This window comes from Scyliorhinus torazame, chromosome 4 (assembly GCF_047496885.1).
Source record: "Scyliorhinus torazame isolate Kashiwa2021f chromosome 4, sScyTor2.1, whole genome shotgun sequence".
NCBI lineage: Eukaryota > Metazoa > Chordata > Chondrichthyes > Carcharhiniformes > Scyliorhinidae > Scyliorhinus > Scyliorhinus torazame.
In genome coordinates this window covers 204,876,557-204,893,741 of record NC_092710.1, presented here as the reverse complement: position 1 = coordinate 204,893,741, position 17,185 = coordinate 204,876,557, and the positions used below count along the sequence as shown (strand labels likewise).

At 47.8% G+C, this 17,185-nt stretch overlaps 1 protein-coding gene across 1 annotated transcript in view; it reads right to left on the bottom strand.

Moving 5' to 3' along the window:
• The window catches only part of LOC140411470 (uncharacterized), a 114,562-nt gene that overhangs the window by 29,228 nt on the left and 68,149 nt on the right, over nucleotides 1-17,185 (bottom strand). The window contains exons 9-11 of the mRNA XM_072500567.1: nucleotides 6,727-8,112; nucleotides 2,829-2,870; nucleotides 2,683-2,739 (exon numbers count right to left, since the gene is read on the bottom strand). Of these exons, the coding sequence (XP_072356668.1) occupies nucleotides 2,683-2,739; nucleotides 2,829-2,870; nucleotides 6,727-8,112 (1,485 nt within the window). The remainder of the gene's footprint in view (nucleotides 1-2,682; nucleotides 2,740-2,828; nucleotides 2,871-6,726; nucleotides 8,113-17,185) is intronic.

Sequence of the window (17,185 nt, the reverse complement as noted above, 5' to 3'; positions counted from 1 at the left end):
CCACGAATCCTTGCCACTTTGTATGCTTTTTCTTTTGCATTTATGCTGTCCTTGACTTCCCTCATCAACCATGGATGCCTTGTCCTGCCCTTAACATGTTTCCTCCTCCCTGTGATGAATTTCTGTTGTGCCTCCTGAATAACCGCCAAAAAACCCTGCCACTGTCTTCCTGCTAGGCTCCTTTTCCAATCAACTCTGGCCAACTCTTCCCTCATGTCTTTGTAGTTACCCTTATTTAATTGTAATACCGTTACACCTGATTCCAGCTCCTCCCTCTCAAACTGCAAGTTAAATTCTATCATATTGTGGTCACTGCTCCCGTAGGATTCCTTTACTTTAAAATCCCTAATCAAGTCTGCCTCATTACACATCACCAAATCCAGAATTCCCTGTTCCCTAGTGGGCTCTACCACAAGCTGCTCCAAAAAAACATCTCTTAAACATTCCACAAATTCCTTTTCCTGGGATCCACTACCAACCTGGTTTTCCCAGTCCACGTGCATATTGACGTCGCCCACAATTATTGTGATATTGCCTTTTTACATGCTTTCTCTATCTCCTGATTTATTTTCTGCCCCACATCATGACTACTGCTAGGGGGCCTGTACAGAACTCCCATCAGGGTCTTCTTACCTTTGCGATTCCTCAACTCTACCCACAGAGATTCTATGCCTTCTGATTCTATATTGCTCCTTGCTATCGATTTAACTTCATTCCTTACTGATAATGCAACCCTGCCCCTTTGCCTATCTGCCTGTCCTTTCGATAGGACACATATCCTTGTATATTTAGATCCCAGCCCTGATCCCCTTGCAGCCACGTCTCTGTGTTGCCCACAACATCATACTGGCCAATTTCAATGCGCGCAGCAAGCTCATTAGCCTTGTTACGTATGCTGCGCGCATTAAGGTACAATACCCTCAGTCCTGCATTGACTACCTCCCTTCTCACACTTGTCACCTTTTTTGCTCTGCCTGAGGGTAATGTTCTATTATTTTTGTTCTCTATTTCCCCTTCAATTATGATACCTTTTAAGTTAACACTCTGGTTCCCACCCCTCTGCCATATTAGTTTAAATCCTCCTGAGTGACACTAGCAAACCTTCCAGCCAGGATGTTGGTGCCCCTCGAGTTTAGATGCAAACCGTCCTTCTTGTACAGGTCACACCTGCCCCGGAAGACATCTAGCCTCTCTGGCACATGGCACATGCAGTAATCCTGAAATTACAACTCTCGAAGTCCTGCTTCTTAGCTTACTGCCTAATTCCCTGAACTTCTTCTGCAGGACCTCATCACTCCTCCTGCCTATGTCATTAGTGCCTATGTGTACTATGACTTCTGGCTTTTCATCCTCACCCTTCAGGATGTCCTGTGTTCGTTCAGAGACATCCTTGACCCTGGCACCAGGGAGGCAACACACCATCCTGGTGTCTCTTTCACTTCCAAAGAAATGCCTATCTGTGCCCCTTACTATAGAGTTCCCTATAACTATCGCTCTCCTGCACTTTGCCCTCCCCTGCTGAGCCACTTTTCTGGCTGCTGTTGTTTCCACTGAAGGCTATCCCCCCCAACAGTATGCAAAAAGGTATAACTGTTTGAGAGGGGGACAGCCACAGGGGATTCCTGCACTGACTGCCTGCCCTTTCTAGCGGTCACCGATCTGTCTGCCTGCACCTTAGGTGTGACCACGTCTATATAACTCCTATCTATGATACTTTCCGCCACCTGCATGCTCCTAAGTGATCCAACTGTTGCTCCAACCAAACCACACGATCTGTGAGTAGCTGCCATTGGTTACACTTACTGCAGATGTAGTCGACCGGAACGCTGGAAGCATCACAGATATGTCACATCTCACAGTTGGAGCACTGCACCCCGCTGAGTGACATTTAAGCACTAGTAAATTAATTTGAAATAAACACTTGAATTATTGTTAGATTGAGTTAAAATTAATTATTTGGCCCTGACACGAGATTTTTACTGTAAAATTGAATGCTAAATACTAATCACTGCCCTCCGGTTTAGTTACTCCACTATCTAGTTATTCAATTAGATTTGTTTTGCAATGGTTTTTTTTTCAAATTTACCAGCCAGCCAGGTCACAGCTTTACTGTGATGTCACCAGTTTTTCCCCACCCCCACAATTTGAAAAGATATTAAAATCACTTACCTTCCCGGGATGCTCTCTGGATCTCTCCCTGCAGATTAACAGTTACAGGCCAGAAGAAAAAAAACAGAATGGTAGGGAAAAAGCATATCCTCCCACTCTGCACCGAATTACCTCACTGCACCAAATTACCAAGTTTCACCTCACTCTAGTTGTCTCACTCATTCAGGATGTCTCGACTTCATTGTGCGCAAGCTTACTCTTTGATTTACCACATCTTACCAAATGTGATCCCTTGCCCTACTATTTAATTTGAAACCATCTCTGCTTCCTGAATTATGCTGGTCCCAGCATGGGTCACCTGTAGATCATCCAAACCATACACTATCCCCAGTACTGGTGCCCATGAACCAGAACCCACTTCTCCCACAACAGTCGTGAAGCCACACACTCATCTCTCTTATTTCCATGTGGTAATTTGTATGTGTCTCAGGTGATAATCCAGAGATTATTGCCTTTCAGGTTCTGTTTCCTAGTTTCGTAATTATCCGCCATTCTTAATTTTTATAACCTCACCTTTGTTCGAGAAGAAAATCCTGTGAATGAAAATGTCTTCAGCAAGGCCTCTCGTATCTACATTAATGGCAGAAGAAAGTATTTTGTTAGGTGAAGTGAAAATAAATAATGCTGGAAAGCTGGTGGAAATGGCATCTGTAGCTCACCTTCTTATCCATGAATGTTCCAAAGACCAAAATAAAGAATCCCTAAAAAAAGGACGATATTCTTAAGTGGTTAACCAATAGATCTTTAAATTATTTCAAACACTTCTTTAACATTCCATTTACTATTACAAAATTACTATTTGTCAGTAGTGTGTTCAAGTTAAAATAGACTGACAGCAAAGGTTTTCTTTAAGCAATGATATCGAAAACTGAACTTATCAGAGTAAATTGCTGGCAGGTCTATAGAATTACTTTCCTCGGTGGCCGAAAATGTAAAAGAAAATTGGGTGGGTTTCTCTTTTCCTGAGGCTAGATGTTGACTCCGGGGCAGGATTCGTCGACTTCTACGACAGCAAAACTAGCTCCGCACCTGGACCGATTCAACTACTGTTGAGGGGCTAGCATCGGGTGCGCGACGTGGAACACAATGGATTCCAATGAGAAACGGTGCTGGATTCGCTGGTTTTCCGAGTGACACAGGAGGCTGACAAGCTGCAGCCACATATACACACTTCACTCCCCACACACACCATCCCAGCCAACACGATGGCAGCAAGATGCCTGACCCCATAATTTATGGACGGCGAGCTGGAGACCATGCTGGATGCAGTGGAGGAGAGGCAGGCCACCCTGTCACCCTGTATCCTGGCCAGGGAAAGGGTCTGCCAGCCACTGCCATTCACCGTGACTGGACGCAGATGTCAGAGGTGGTCAGCGCGACCATCAACACCATCCGGAGCGGCCAACAGTGACATAAAAACCTGCTCAGGGCGGCCAGGGTGAATAAGCAGCACTGTGCCCCTAGCACTATTATTTGTCATAACCCTCCCCACCCAGAGGCTGGCCGAACCTCCACCCTGCAACACATGGTGGCACCCATACCGGCGGCTGTGATCGGGTGCCCAGGCCACTGAGGCCCCCAGCCATCCAACCCCTGGGCTGCATGCATCGGACTGTCTAACACTGTCATTTACTGACTCCCCTCCCCCCAGGGGAAGCCCGTGCATAACCGACAGGAGTGGGAGAAAATTGGAGGGGGACCACCTGACCTGCGGCCCCTCACCATGGCTGAGCAGAGGGCCTTGGACATGATCAGAGGCCCAGAGGAAAGGGAGGTCGCCGAGGTGTAGATCGGCCGGGGGTGAGGAAGTGAGACCCCGTTGAGTTGTGGTTCCCCATGCCATGTGCGTCAACCCCCTCCAACACCACCTCTACACCACACTCCACCCACACCTGTCTCACCCTCACCCTCATCCCCACACCACCCTCAACCTCACTACGACCCTCACCCCCAGCACCACCACTCCCCCACGGCCCGCGATCTAATCATACATCTTGTCTTGCGACTTGCAGGACCTGCTGGGGATGGGGCGGGTCCATCTGTTGACCCCCACCCTCAGCCAATGCCACAACTGGAGCCCTCCTGCGATGAGGAGAGCAACACAGATGGGAGCCATATTCCTGTGACCTAAGGCACCGCTGAGCTTGGGTCCGATGATGGCACAGATTTCCCGTCACAGCTGTCTCCAGCAACCTCCACCATCCAAGAGACACTCACCTCGGGCGGGCACTTTAGTGAAGAGGCTCCTGGGACACTATCTGTGTCCACCACACAGTTGATCTGGTACATCAGGTGGAGGTAGGAACTCCGGAGGGGGCGGACAGTTGGAGGGCGGGCCGACCCCAGCGACTAGCTGACATCCAGAAGGGGTTCTGGGTTCTGGAACGGACAGTCCCATCAAATGTGGAGATGCAGTCGCAGAGCCAGGGACTACATGAAGGATTGTCGGCGAACATCCAGTACCTGTGGGTGCAGTTGGAGGAGTCCAACCGCGTGCAGGAGCAGGAGGTGGTGCCGACAATATGTGTTGCAGTGGTGGCATCTATGGTGGAGGCATTGGGGGTGAGGGTTTTGGCTATGGATCAGCATGTCCAAGGCCTGAGGCATTCTGTGCAGGTGCTGACCGTGGCCCGGCACGGTAGCACAGTGGTTAACATTGTTGCTTCATAACGCCAGGGTCTCGGGTTCGATTCCCTGCCTGGGTCATTGTGTGTACGGAGTCTGCATGTTCTTCCTGTGTCTGCGTGGTTTTCCTCCAGGTTTCTTCCCACAAGTCCCGAAATACGTGCTTGTTAGGTGAATTGGACATTCTGAATTCTCCCACAGCGTACCTGAACAGGTTCTGGAGTGTGGCGATTAGGGGGTATTCACAGTAACTTCATTGCAGTGTTAATATGAGCCTACTTGTCACACTAATAAAGATTATTATTATTTTTATTAAAGGGAGCCATGTGCCAGAACCAGCTGGAAAGTGCAGTGGCACTTCTGAGCGTGGCCCAGTCACAGCAGGCCATGGCTGACAACGTCGCCAGCTTTGCCTAGGCACTGGACGACATGGTGCATACACAGAGAGAGGTGTCACAGTCCCAGGGGCAAATGACGCAGTCACTGGCTGATGTGACACAGACCCAGAAGGTGGTGGCACAGTCAATGGGTGATGTGGTGCAGTGCCCGAGGGAGATGGTCCGCCCCCTGTGCTCCATGGCCATGGGCATGCAGACCCCGGACAGGGCCAGAGCAGGTCTCCAGGACTGGCAATGCCAGGTATCGGGGGAGCCGTCAGGGATTTCCCCACTCGTACTCCCATCCCATGAAGTAGCCCGGGGGCCATCAGGCGCCCCGAGGGAGGAGGTGGTGATGGGGCCCGTGCCGGTGACTCCCGCAGGGGAGTGCCGGGACAGCACCTTGGACTTGATTTGGGCCTGCTTTTATCTTTGGCTCATAATGAGCCCCAGGTGGTTGGCTTTCTCCCTCTACCTGGGAAGCTCGCACTCCATCAGTCCCATGGAGAGATCAATGATGGTTTCCCCGTGGTCCTCGGGGGGTGGGGGGAGGTGGGGGGGGTGGATTAAGACACTTAATGTCCTTTATGTGGTATGAAAGTTTTATTCAGTGAACAAAAGTTCAAGATTTTTTCACACACAACGCACGGAAGGAATTTTCCCCCAGTATTCCAAATGTAGGGTGTCGCGGTGATGCAGTGGTTAGCACTGCATCTCTCGGTGCTGAGGACCCGGGTGCGATTCCAGCCCCGGTCACTGTCTGTGTGGAGTTTGCACATTCTCCCCATGTCTGCGTGGGTCTCACCCTCACAACCCAAAAAGATGTGCAGGCTGGGTAGATTGACAATGCTAAATTGCCCCTTAATTGGAAAATAAATAATTGGGTACTCTAGATTTTAAAAAAAATATTCCAAATGTAGCCTCATGATTGAGCCACATAAAAATAGAGTAACTCATTTTGCCTACATTACAATAATTACACTTCCAAAATAGGCTTCAAAGCACTTTGTGATGTTCTCATAATGTGAAAAGTGCTCATATGAAATTGTGATTCGCCAGAGTATCATGTAGTATCATTGTCAAGAAAACAAATTTTTCTGCTGTTCTCCCTGTACTGAGCTGATGATATGTTGGACTTTACCATCTAGTTCTAGTTCCAGATGACCATAAACATAAAAATGTCAAGTCCAACAGGTTTGTTTCAAATCACTAGCTTTTGGAGCACTGCTCCTTCCTCAGGTGAAGGAAGAGGTAGGTTCCAGGTTTCTGGAACTTACCTCTTCATTCACCTGAGGAAGGAGCAGTGCTCCAAAAGCTAGTGTTTGAAACAAACCTGTTGGACTTTAACCTGGTGTTGTAAGACTTCTTACTGTGCCCATCCCAGTCCAACGCCGGCATCTCCACATCATAAAAATGTGAAGGAATGATCAATGACATATTGAACCTATGAACTATGTTTATTTGTTGATAATTGCTTTTTATGAATTCTACTGCATAAATATGAATTAACAATATAGTTAGAAGTCAAAAGTTATAAAACATAGATCATACATACCTGAAAAGCGTTGAGAATTGTGAAGATATAATGGAAAACCTTAGAAGAACCCTTTTGAAAAGTTAGTATTCCAAATACCCAGGTGAGACCGAGGATTGGGGTTAGCACAGCAATGCTTCTCGCAGCTTGTTTGAATGTTTCTCTCTGCTGATAATTGCTTCTGGATCTGTCCCCGATTGTTGGTCGCACCAGCTTAACTATGACTACAATCAGAACAATGAGGTTGATTGCGATTATAGCCAGTGCAGGTATAACAAATGCAAGTAGAGGGTACCCTTTATCCCAGCCGAGCCAGCAGGCATCTTCTCTGGTGTAACTGTTTCTTGGATAGGTAACACCGATTGTGATGACAGAGATTATTAATGGACATAGGTAACCAATACTAAATGATATTCCCATCATAACTGACTTACTGAGGTCATGGAATGGGAAAAGCAAACGATACACAAGTAGAAGGCCCAGGGTTAACATCCAAAAAAATAAGGCAAGATAGAAAAAGTGAATGAAGAAAGTAGCAGCTGTGCAAGCCCTTCTTCCTGGCTCTACAACTGAAGCCACAACGAACCATACATCAGCTACCAGTAGGTTTACCGCAATGTTCAGAATTCCAATATGGCGACTATATGAGGTCTTACTTTTGGTCACATGCTTCCATACGATGCCCTCTATAGTAATTGTGATTAATAAACATCCAATTGAAATGGCAACTCCGATTATAGTTATATTCCCCAAAGCTGGGTCGTCTATTGAATCAGGAGACATTAACATCGAAAAAGAGGTCAAGTGCTCACAGATACATGTGACATTTTCTTCATTAATTTCAGAGGTACAACCAGTGTTATTCCATGCACCATTGCCACTAAAATCCCAAAATGCACACATGGCAGTGTTCAGATCAAACATTCGATTTCTTGGTGAGAAGGTCAAGTTGATGCTAACAGGGATTGCAACGTTTACTGTTATTGTCACAACAAGACCATTAATAAAAAAGTTTCCGTCTAAGATTGTGTTATTGGGTAAAATATCAATCCATGTTGGATATGCAATTGTGATGACTGTGGCATTTGGTGTATCCTCAAATTCTTCAGAGGAAATGGATACACTCACGCTTAAATTGGAATATTTTTCGGTGGAGATATTAAAAAAGGGCATACCAATAGAACAGTTACTGTTTTGATGAACAAGTCTCGTAGCTCTGAATTCAAGACTTTCTTCTTTGAAACAGTAATTCTGCAGCTTGGAGCGATCAGTAAAATTTTCCACTGCCTGTAATAATTGAGAACTAGTCCTGGAGTTATTTTCATTTGATATGTTTGTGAGATCGCTCCATGCACCTGCTTCTATTGTTGAAGAAGAGATAATGCTGCTTACAGTTTGCAAGAAATTCTGAAAAACACAAAAAAGAGCTTTATTAATTAAATATTCAATTTCAAATTCAAAGAACATCAAATATTTTTCACATCAGAAAATGGCCAAATGATACAGGCTTGAACATATGAACATACAAAAATGATATTCAGCGAAAGAGGAGTTGGTCTATTAAGCCTGTCCCACATTCATGAATCCCGGGGAAACATTGCTAATCCTGATTTGTTATGTTCTAGGTGTAACATAAGCAGCTTCCTTGTGGTGCACTTGAAAAAGGAAGGTTTAGACGTGGAGATAACTTCAACACATTTATTAAACTATTTACACTTCTATTACTCGGGTTCGACACTACTGCTAATCCTACTATAGCTACCCAGACTGACTAACCAGTTGCTGCAATCCACGTGGTGGGAGTGATATTGAATCAACCCTGTGTCTCTACTCACTGACTGTCTCCACTGGAATTAGGCAGATCATGTGTGTGGTATCCTTTATATATGGGTTGGTGTAATGCCCTCCTGTGTGGATACACACCTCTGTGTGTATCGTGAATGTCCATTGGTCGTGTCCTATCTAACTGATCTATTAGTTGAGTGTGTGTGTGTGATGTCTCTGGTGCTCCTTCTAGTGTCTAGCTAGCCTACATGCATTTACATTGATGCACATCACCACAAATCCCACCTTCCCCTCATAGCCAAATAAATATATGAAAAGTCAAAGCAAAGCTTTGTATTTTAGTTTTAGGGATTGTAGTTTTAGGGTAAGGGAGAATGAGAGTATAGAGGTCAGGAGCTCAGATTTGACGTCGCAGGAGGGGGCCAGTGTTCAGGTAGGTGGTTTGAAGTGTGTCTACTTCAATGCCAGGTTATACGAAATAAGGTAGGGGAACTGGCAGCATGGGTTGGTACCTGGGACTTCGATGTTGTGGCCATTTCGGAGACATGGATAGAGCAGGGACAGGAATGGATGTTGCAGGTTCCGGGGTTTAGGTGTTTTAGTAAGCTCAGAGAAGGAGGCAAAAGAGGGGGAGGTGTGGCGCTGCTAGTCAAGAGCAGTATTACGGTGGCGGAGAGGATGCTAGATGGGGACTCATCTTCCGAGGTAGTATGGGCTGAGGTTAGAAACATGAAAGGAGAGGTCACACTGTTGGGAGTCTTCTATAGGCCTCCAAATAGTTCTAGGGATGTAGAGGAAAGGATGGCGAGGATGATCCTGGATAAGAGCGAAAGTAACAGGGTAGTTATTATGGGAGACTTTAACTTTCCAAATATTGACTGGAAAAGATATAGTTCGAGTACAATAGATGGGTCGGTTTTTGTACAGTGTGTGCAGGAGGGTTTCCTGACACAGTTTGTTGACAGGCCAACAAGAGGCGAGGCCACATTGGATTTGGTTTTGGGTAATGAACCAGGCCAGGTGTTGGATTTGGAGGTAGGTGAGCACTTCGGGGACAGTGACCACAATTCGGTGACGTTTACGTTAAGGATGGAAAGGGATAAGTATACACCGCAGGGCAAGAGTTATAGCTGGGGGAAGGGAAATTATGATGCCATTAGACGTGACTTGGGGGGGGGATAAGGTGGAGAGGTAGGCTGCAAGTGTTGGACACACTGGATAAGTGGAGCTTGTTCAAGGATCAGCTACTGCGTGTTCTTGATAAGTATGTACCGGTCAGGCAGGGAGGAAGGTGCCGAGCGAGGGAACCATGGTTTACCAAAGAAGTGGAATCTCTTGTTAAGAGGAAGAAGGAGGCCTATGTGAAGATGAGGTGTGAAGTTTCAGTTGGGGCGATGGATAGTTACAAGGTAGCGAGGAAGGATCTAAAGAGAGAGCTAAGACGAGCAAGGAGGGGACATGAGAAGTATTTGGCAGGAAGGATCAAGGAAAACCCAAAAGCTTTCTATAGGTATGTCAGGAATAAGCGAATGACTAGGGAAAGAGTAGGACCAGTCAAGGACAGGGATGGGAAGTTGTGTGTAGAGTCTGAAGAGATAGGCGAGATACTAAATGAATATTTTTCGTCAGTATTCACTCAGGAAAAAGATAATGTTGTGGAGGAGAATGCTGAGCTCCAGGTAAATAGATTAGATGGCATTGAGGTACGTAGGGAAGAGGTGTTGGCAATTCTGGACAGGCTGAAAATAGATAAGTCCCCGGGACCTGATGGGATTTATCCTAGGATTCTCTGGGAGGCCAGGGAAGAGATTGCTGGACCATTGGCTTTGATTTTTATGTCATCATTGGCTACAGGAATAGTGCCAGAGGACTGTAGGATAGCAAATGTGGTCCCTTTGTTCAAAAAGGGGAGCAGAGACAACCCCGGCAACTATAGACCGGTGAGCCTCACGTCTGTAGTGGGTAAAGTCTTGGAGGGGATTATAAGAGACAAGATTTATAATCATCTAGATAGGAATAATATGATCAGGGATAGTCAGCATGGCTTTGTGAAGGGTAGGTCATGCCTCACAAACCTTATCGAGTTCTTTGAGAAGGTGACTGAACAGGTAGACGAGGGTAGAGCAGTTGATGTGGTGTATGTGGATTTCAGCAAAGCGTTTGATAAGGTTCCCCACGGTAGGCTATTGCAGAAAATACGGAGGCTGGGGATTGAGGGTGATTTAGAGATGTGGATCAGAAATTGGCTAGCTGAAAGAAGATAGAGGGTGGTGGTTGATGGGAAATGTTCAGAATGGAGTTCAGTCACAAGTGGAGTACCACAAGGATCTGTTCTGGGGCCGTTGCTGTTTGTCATTTTTATCAATGACCTAGAGGAAGGCGCAGAAGGGTGGGTGAGTAAATTTGCAGACGATACTAAAGTCGGTGGGGTTGTCGATAGTGTGGAAGGAAGTAGCAGGTTACAGAGGGATATAGATAAGCTGCAGAGCTGGGCTGAGAGGTGGCAAATGGAGTTTAATGTAGAGAAGTGTGAGGTGATTCACTTTGGAAGGAATAACAGGAATGTGGAATATTTGGTGAATGGAAAAGTTCTTGAAAGTGTGGATGAGCAGAGGGATCTAGGTGTCCATGTACATAGATCCCTGAAAGTTGCCACCCAGGTTGATAGGGTGGTGAAGAAGGCCTATGGAGTGTTGGCCTTTATTGGTAGAGGGATTGAGTTCCGGAGTCAGGAGGTCATGTTACAGTTGTACAGAACTCTGGTACGGCCGCATTTGGAGTATTGCGTACAGTTCTGGTCACCGCATTATAGGAAGGACGTGGAGGCTTTGGAGCGGGTGCAGAGGAGATTTACCAGGATGTTGCCTGGTATGGAGGGAAAATCTTATGAGGAAAGGCTGATGGACTCGAGGTTGTTTTCGGTGGAGAGAAGAAGGTTAAGAGGAGACTTAATAGAGGCATACAAAATGATTAGGGGGCTGGATAGGGTGGACAGTGAGAGCCTTCTCCCGCGGATGGAAATGGCTGGCACGAGGGGACATAACTTTAAACTGAGGGGTAATAGATATAGGACAGAGGTCAGAGGTAGGTTCTTTACGCAAAGAGTAGTGAGGCCGTGGAATGCCCTACCTGCTACAGTAGTGAACTCGCCAACATTGAGGGCATTTAAAAGTGTATTGGATAAACATATGGATGATAATGGTATAGTGTAGGTTAGATGGCTTTTGTTTCGGTGCAACATCGTGGGCCGAAGGGCCTGTACTGCGCTGTATTGTTCTATGTTCTATGTTCTATGTTCTAAAGCAGATCCAATAAAATCAAATCAAATCTGGAAGATTCCTTTTCAAATCCCTCAAGTTATCAAAACCAACTTAGCTGGTCACATTGACCATATGTGCATCAACTGTATATCCACTGACCTTTTATACAATGGAACTCTGCCCTTACCAGTTGATTATACAATTCATTTTGAAGGTTTGGAGAGAGTCAGCACACACCTCCCAAACCAGCAATAGATTCCAGATACTTCGTAATCTCTGAGCAAGGAAGTACCTAACATCTCGGCCATTCCTACTTGGTTTAACTACATGTCTTTGGTTAAAACTCAAACTGTCAAACTATGAAAGTCCATCAATAGGCACACACTCTTGTATTGTTTCAAATACATAAGAAATAGGTGCTGGAGAAGATCACTTCGCCCTCTGAACTTGCACCTCTGTTTGTGATGATCCTCCTTGATCTTCTACCTCAACTACACATTATCGCATTATCCTCATTGTCCTCAATTTTCCAAAAAGCTATCCCTACAGTGCAGAAGGAGACCATTCGGCCCATCAAGCCTGCACCTACCATCTGAAAGAGCCTCCTACCTAAGCATACTCTGGCCCCATCCCAGTAGCCCTACCAAGCCCGCACATTGTTTGGACACTAAGGGGCAATTTTAGCATGGCCCATCCAGCTTACCTGCACATCTTTGCACTGTAGGAGGAAACCGGAGTTCCCGGAGGAAACCCACGCAGAGAACGTGCAGATTCCGCACAGTCACCCAAGGCCGGAATTGAATTTGGGTCCCTGGCACTGTGAGGCAGCAGTGCTAACCACTGCTGCCAAACTCTGTCAAGCTCTGTTTTGAATATACTCAATCGCTTTGCATCCAACTCTCTCTGAGGTCAAACATTCCCTGCCTTGTGAGTGAAGAAATTCTTTAACTTGTCAGTTGCAAATCTCTTGTGACCCTCATGTTCTAAATTCCCCAGTCAGGGGGTATATTGCTCACTATCTACTCTGTCAAGCCCCTTACATATTGGCCGTCATGTGTCAAGGACTGTGTACCAAAGAAGACAATACGGGTGTTCCCCAATCGGAAACACTGGCTCAACCAAAGGGTTCACTCCCTGCTGACATTCCGGACGGAGGCATTCATGTCTGACGATCCTGACCTATATAAGAAATCCAGGTACGACGTACGAAAAACCATCAGGGATGCAAAAAGGCAATACCGCATCAAACAAGAACCCCAGGCCAACGACACTAACCCACAACAACTATGGTAGGGCCTACACAAGATCACAGGCTACAAAGCAAGGCCAGGTGGAATATCTGGGGCTGGAGCATCCCTACCCGATGATCTGAACAAGTTCTGTGCCTGCTTTGAGCAGTCAGCCAACGCATGTGCCACCCGCCCCAACAGCCCTGAACACATCCATACCCACTATTACAGCCTCAGAGGTAAGAGCTGCCTTCTTGAAAGTGAATCCGCAGAAAGCGACGGGCCCCGACAGAGTCCCTGGGCGAGCACTCAGAGCCTGCGCTGACCAGCTGGCAGATATCTTCAACACCTCACTCCTCCGCTCTGAGGTCCCCACCTCCTTCAAGAAGACCACCATAATACCAGTACCAAAGAAGAACAAGGTAGCCTGCCTCAACGACTACCGAACAGTGGCCCTGACGTCTGTTATCATGAAATGCTTCGAGCGGCTAGCCTTGAGACAGATCAATGCCAGCCCCCCAGATGGTCTCGATCCACTGCAGTTTGCCTATCACCACAACCGGTCCACAGCAGATGCTATCTCCCTGGCTCTACAATCAACACTTGAACACCTCGACAACAAAGACACATACATAGGCTGCTATTCAGAGACTACAGCACCGCCTTCAACACCATTGTCCCAACAAGACTAATAACCAAACTCTGCAATCTTGGATTTGACCCCTCCCTGTGCAGCTGGGTCCTTGGCTTGCTCACCAACAGACCGCAATCTGTCAGGATAGGCAACAGCATCTCCTCCTCAATAGTCCTCAACGCCAGGACCCCGCAAGGATGTGTGCTCAGTCCTCTACTATACTCCTTATACACACATGACTGTGTGGCAAGATTTAACCCCAACTCAATCTGTAAGTTTGCGGATGGCACGACTGTGGTGGACGTATCTCAAATAATGACGAATCAGACTACGAAAGGGAGATCAATCACTTGGCTTCATGGTGTACCGAAAACAACCTCTCTCTAAATGCCGGAAAGACCAAGGAACTGATCATTCTCCATTTGTTGCCGCCTGAATCATGGCAGGCGCTGGTTTCATATCAAATTGCACTTCTCTGGTACCTCAACAGCAGTGTCAATGCATTCCAGGACGCATGTACAGTGAACACCATTCGCATATCATTAGCAGGCTTGACCCGGTATTCTCTGGGGCATCCGCAATGCTCCGCCTCCACTGGGGCGAATTCCCGATGAAACAGGAGCCATAGCTGCTGAGGGCGAGAGAGGGAGCATTGAAAGTGTTCAACACCGCCATAGTTTGCTGACAGTTGTGCCGCTGGCTGGAGGGCTTCTGCCAGGGCCTGGGGGAATAGAGGGGGTGGCCAGGAGATGGGCTGTGGCCAGGAGATGGGCTGTGGGATCATGGTGGACAGGCATGGACCACCATTGCCATGGCCTGAAAGGCAAACATGCAGCTGCGCACACCCCTGACTGCCCATTGTGAACATAGGGCCACAGGTCATATGGGTGTCCCCCCCAGGGCACCTCCTAGGTGGCTAGCATCACTCTGCAGAACCATGGGCCATGGTGAGTGGTTTGCGCAGCAGTGTGCCTGCTTTGCAGTCTGTGGCAATGGGGGGATTAACACACGTGTCACGGGGAACCGCAAATAAGCAGGGTCTCACTTCCTCGCCCGCTGCCGGGCTCCACCTCGACGACCTCCCATTCCTCTGGGCCGCCGACCACGTCCAGGGCACTCTGCGCGGCCATGGTGAGGGGGCGCAGGTCCAATGGTCCCCCTCCTGTCTTCTCCCGCTCGCGCCGATTGTGCACGGCCTCCTCCGGGGGGTGGGGGGGAAACAGAAGACGACAGTGTTAGACTGTCTGACTCATGCAGCCCAGGGGGTGGGATGCTGGTGGCCTCTGTGGCCAGGGCATCCGGCTATGGCGGCTGGTATGGGTACCGGCATGTGGTGCAGGGTGAAGGGTTCTGCCACTCTCCAGGTGGGGAGGTGGGTTACGGGTGTGTGGGCTGGGGGTTGGTGCCAGGGACACAGTACTGCCTACTCACCCAGGCCACCCTGAGGAGGTTGTGCAGTTGTTTCCAACACTGATGGCCGATCCGAAGTGTTGCCCACGGTGCTCATAACCTCTGCCACCTACGCCCAGGCAGGGCAAACGACGGCAGCGGGCAGCCTCCTTCCCAGGCTGTGGTACAGTGTCATCCTCCACTCCTCCACCGCGTCCAAGAGGGTCTCCAGCTCGGCGTACGTAAATCGTGGAGCGGCTCTCTTCGCTGCCATCTTGTTGGCTGGGATGGTGTGAAGGGTGTATATGTGGCTGCATCTTGTCAGCCTCCTGAGTGTCAATTGCGAAACCAGCAAATCTGGCACTGTTTCTCATTGGAATGGATTGTGTTCCAAATGGCACCGGTGCTAGCCCCTTAACAGTAGCGGAATCTGTCCAGGCGAGGCACCAGTTTTGCTGTCGAGAAAGTCCACGAATTCTGCGTTTGTGTCAATTCTTCGTGTCAGAAACGGAAAATCCCACTCACAATGTTCTCCCGTTGGAGCTCAATCGCCCCAGAGGCGATTCATTGTCCTTTGCCAAGCACATTTACGCATAATAGGGATCATGAGGGATTCTGTCGCAAATCCCTCTATCGGGCATCATTTTGACCAGGTGTTCTGTTATCGAGGTCTGGTAGCTGTCCTCGCTCCGCCCTGGAATGCAACATCTGCCCCGCTCATCACCCCCACCGTGGAATTGCTGGGTCCCCCCATAACAGTACACATCAATGTGCGTGACACAGTCAGGTTTAAAGCAGGGTACTTGACATCCATTTAAGGGGAATTAAATTCATCTGTTTGGACATATGGATGCTATCAATTACAGCCTAGTAAAAGCTTTTATCTTTCAAGCGAATAGAAGCCTTGCAGATCAATGGAACTGAGGGGTTTCACCCCAGAGAGTAAGATTTTTGCTTTCCATGAAGTTACAACTGTTGCTTTCTGTTCCTGAGTCAGTAACTGTAAGGGACACGTGAGTTTTAAAGCAGTGATTTTTTTTTTCATTGTTTCTCTCTGGACTGCTCTTTATCTTCTAGGCAGGGGTGACAGGGGTAGGGTCACTGATATGGGGTGTCTCTGTTATGAGGTTCTCTGATATAGTGGGTCTCTGATACAGGGGTCTCTGGTAGTGGTCTTTAATGGGACTGGGGGATGGGTTGGGCAGGATTTGAATTGTCGGGGGAAGGGGCACCTATCTTAAGTAGTTAGCCAGTTGGCCCACTGCAAGTTCAAATGCGTCTGGGGCATGCTCGGAAATACTTGAACCGATCCACGTCCACGTGAAACTCGACTAGTGGGCCGGAGAATTACCGAGGCACGGTGAATCCGGTGCTCAGCCCATTAATAGGAGGCAAATGGGAAACGGTCGTTTCTTTCGTTCGACGACGGACTCTCCGTTGCATCGGGAACTCCTCTACCAGCAGCGGGTGAGAGTCCCGCTGAGTCCAGCCCACTGTAAATATAGGGCAGCAGGAGTTCTTCAAGTGCGTTATGAGGAGCTGTGCCAGCTGTTACATAATGCCCTGCAGATATGATCCTTTGACAATGCAGCTTTATTTATGTTTACGCAGAGTGCGACTGTACTCAAATCTTAGAAAACAAGATCACTGTGAATTTTGTAATAAAGATACCAGCTGCGAGTCAGTGGTGGCAATCTCACCTTGGAGTCAGACAGTTATGAGCACACATTTTACACCCAAGACTTATTTCTTTTGATTTTTCCAATTAAGGGGCAATTTAGCATGGCGAATCCACCTTGCCCTGCACATCTTTGGGTTGTGGTGGTGAGAACCACGCAGACACGGGGAGAAAGTGCAAACTCCACACGGACATTGACCTGGGGCCAGGATAACATTTGGGTGCTTGGCGCCGTGAGGCAGCAGTGCCAACCACTGCACCACCGTGCTGCCCTTATACCCAAGACTTATGCAGAAATTTTATGCTGAGCTTTCAGGAATGAGTGCTGCATTGTCAATGTGTTATCTTTCAGGTGAGATGATAAATTGCCCCTTAGTGTCCAAAAGGTTAGGTGGGGTTACTGGGTTGCGTGTATAGGGTGGAGGCGTGGGCTTAAGCAGGGTGCACTTTCCCAGGGCTGGTGCAGACTCGATGGGCTGAATGGCCGCCTCCTGCACTGTAAATT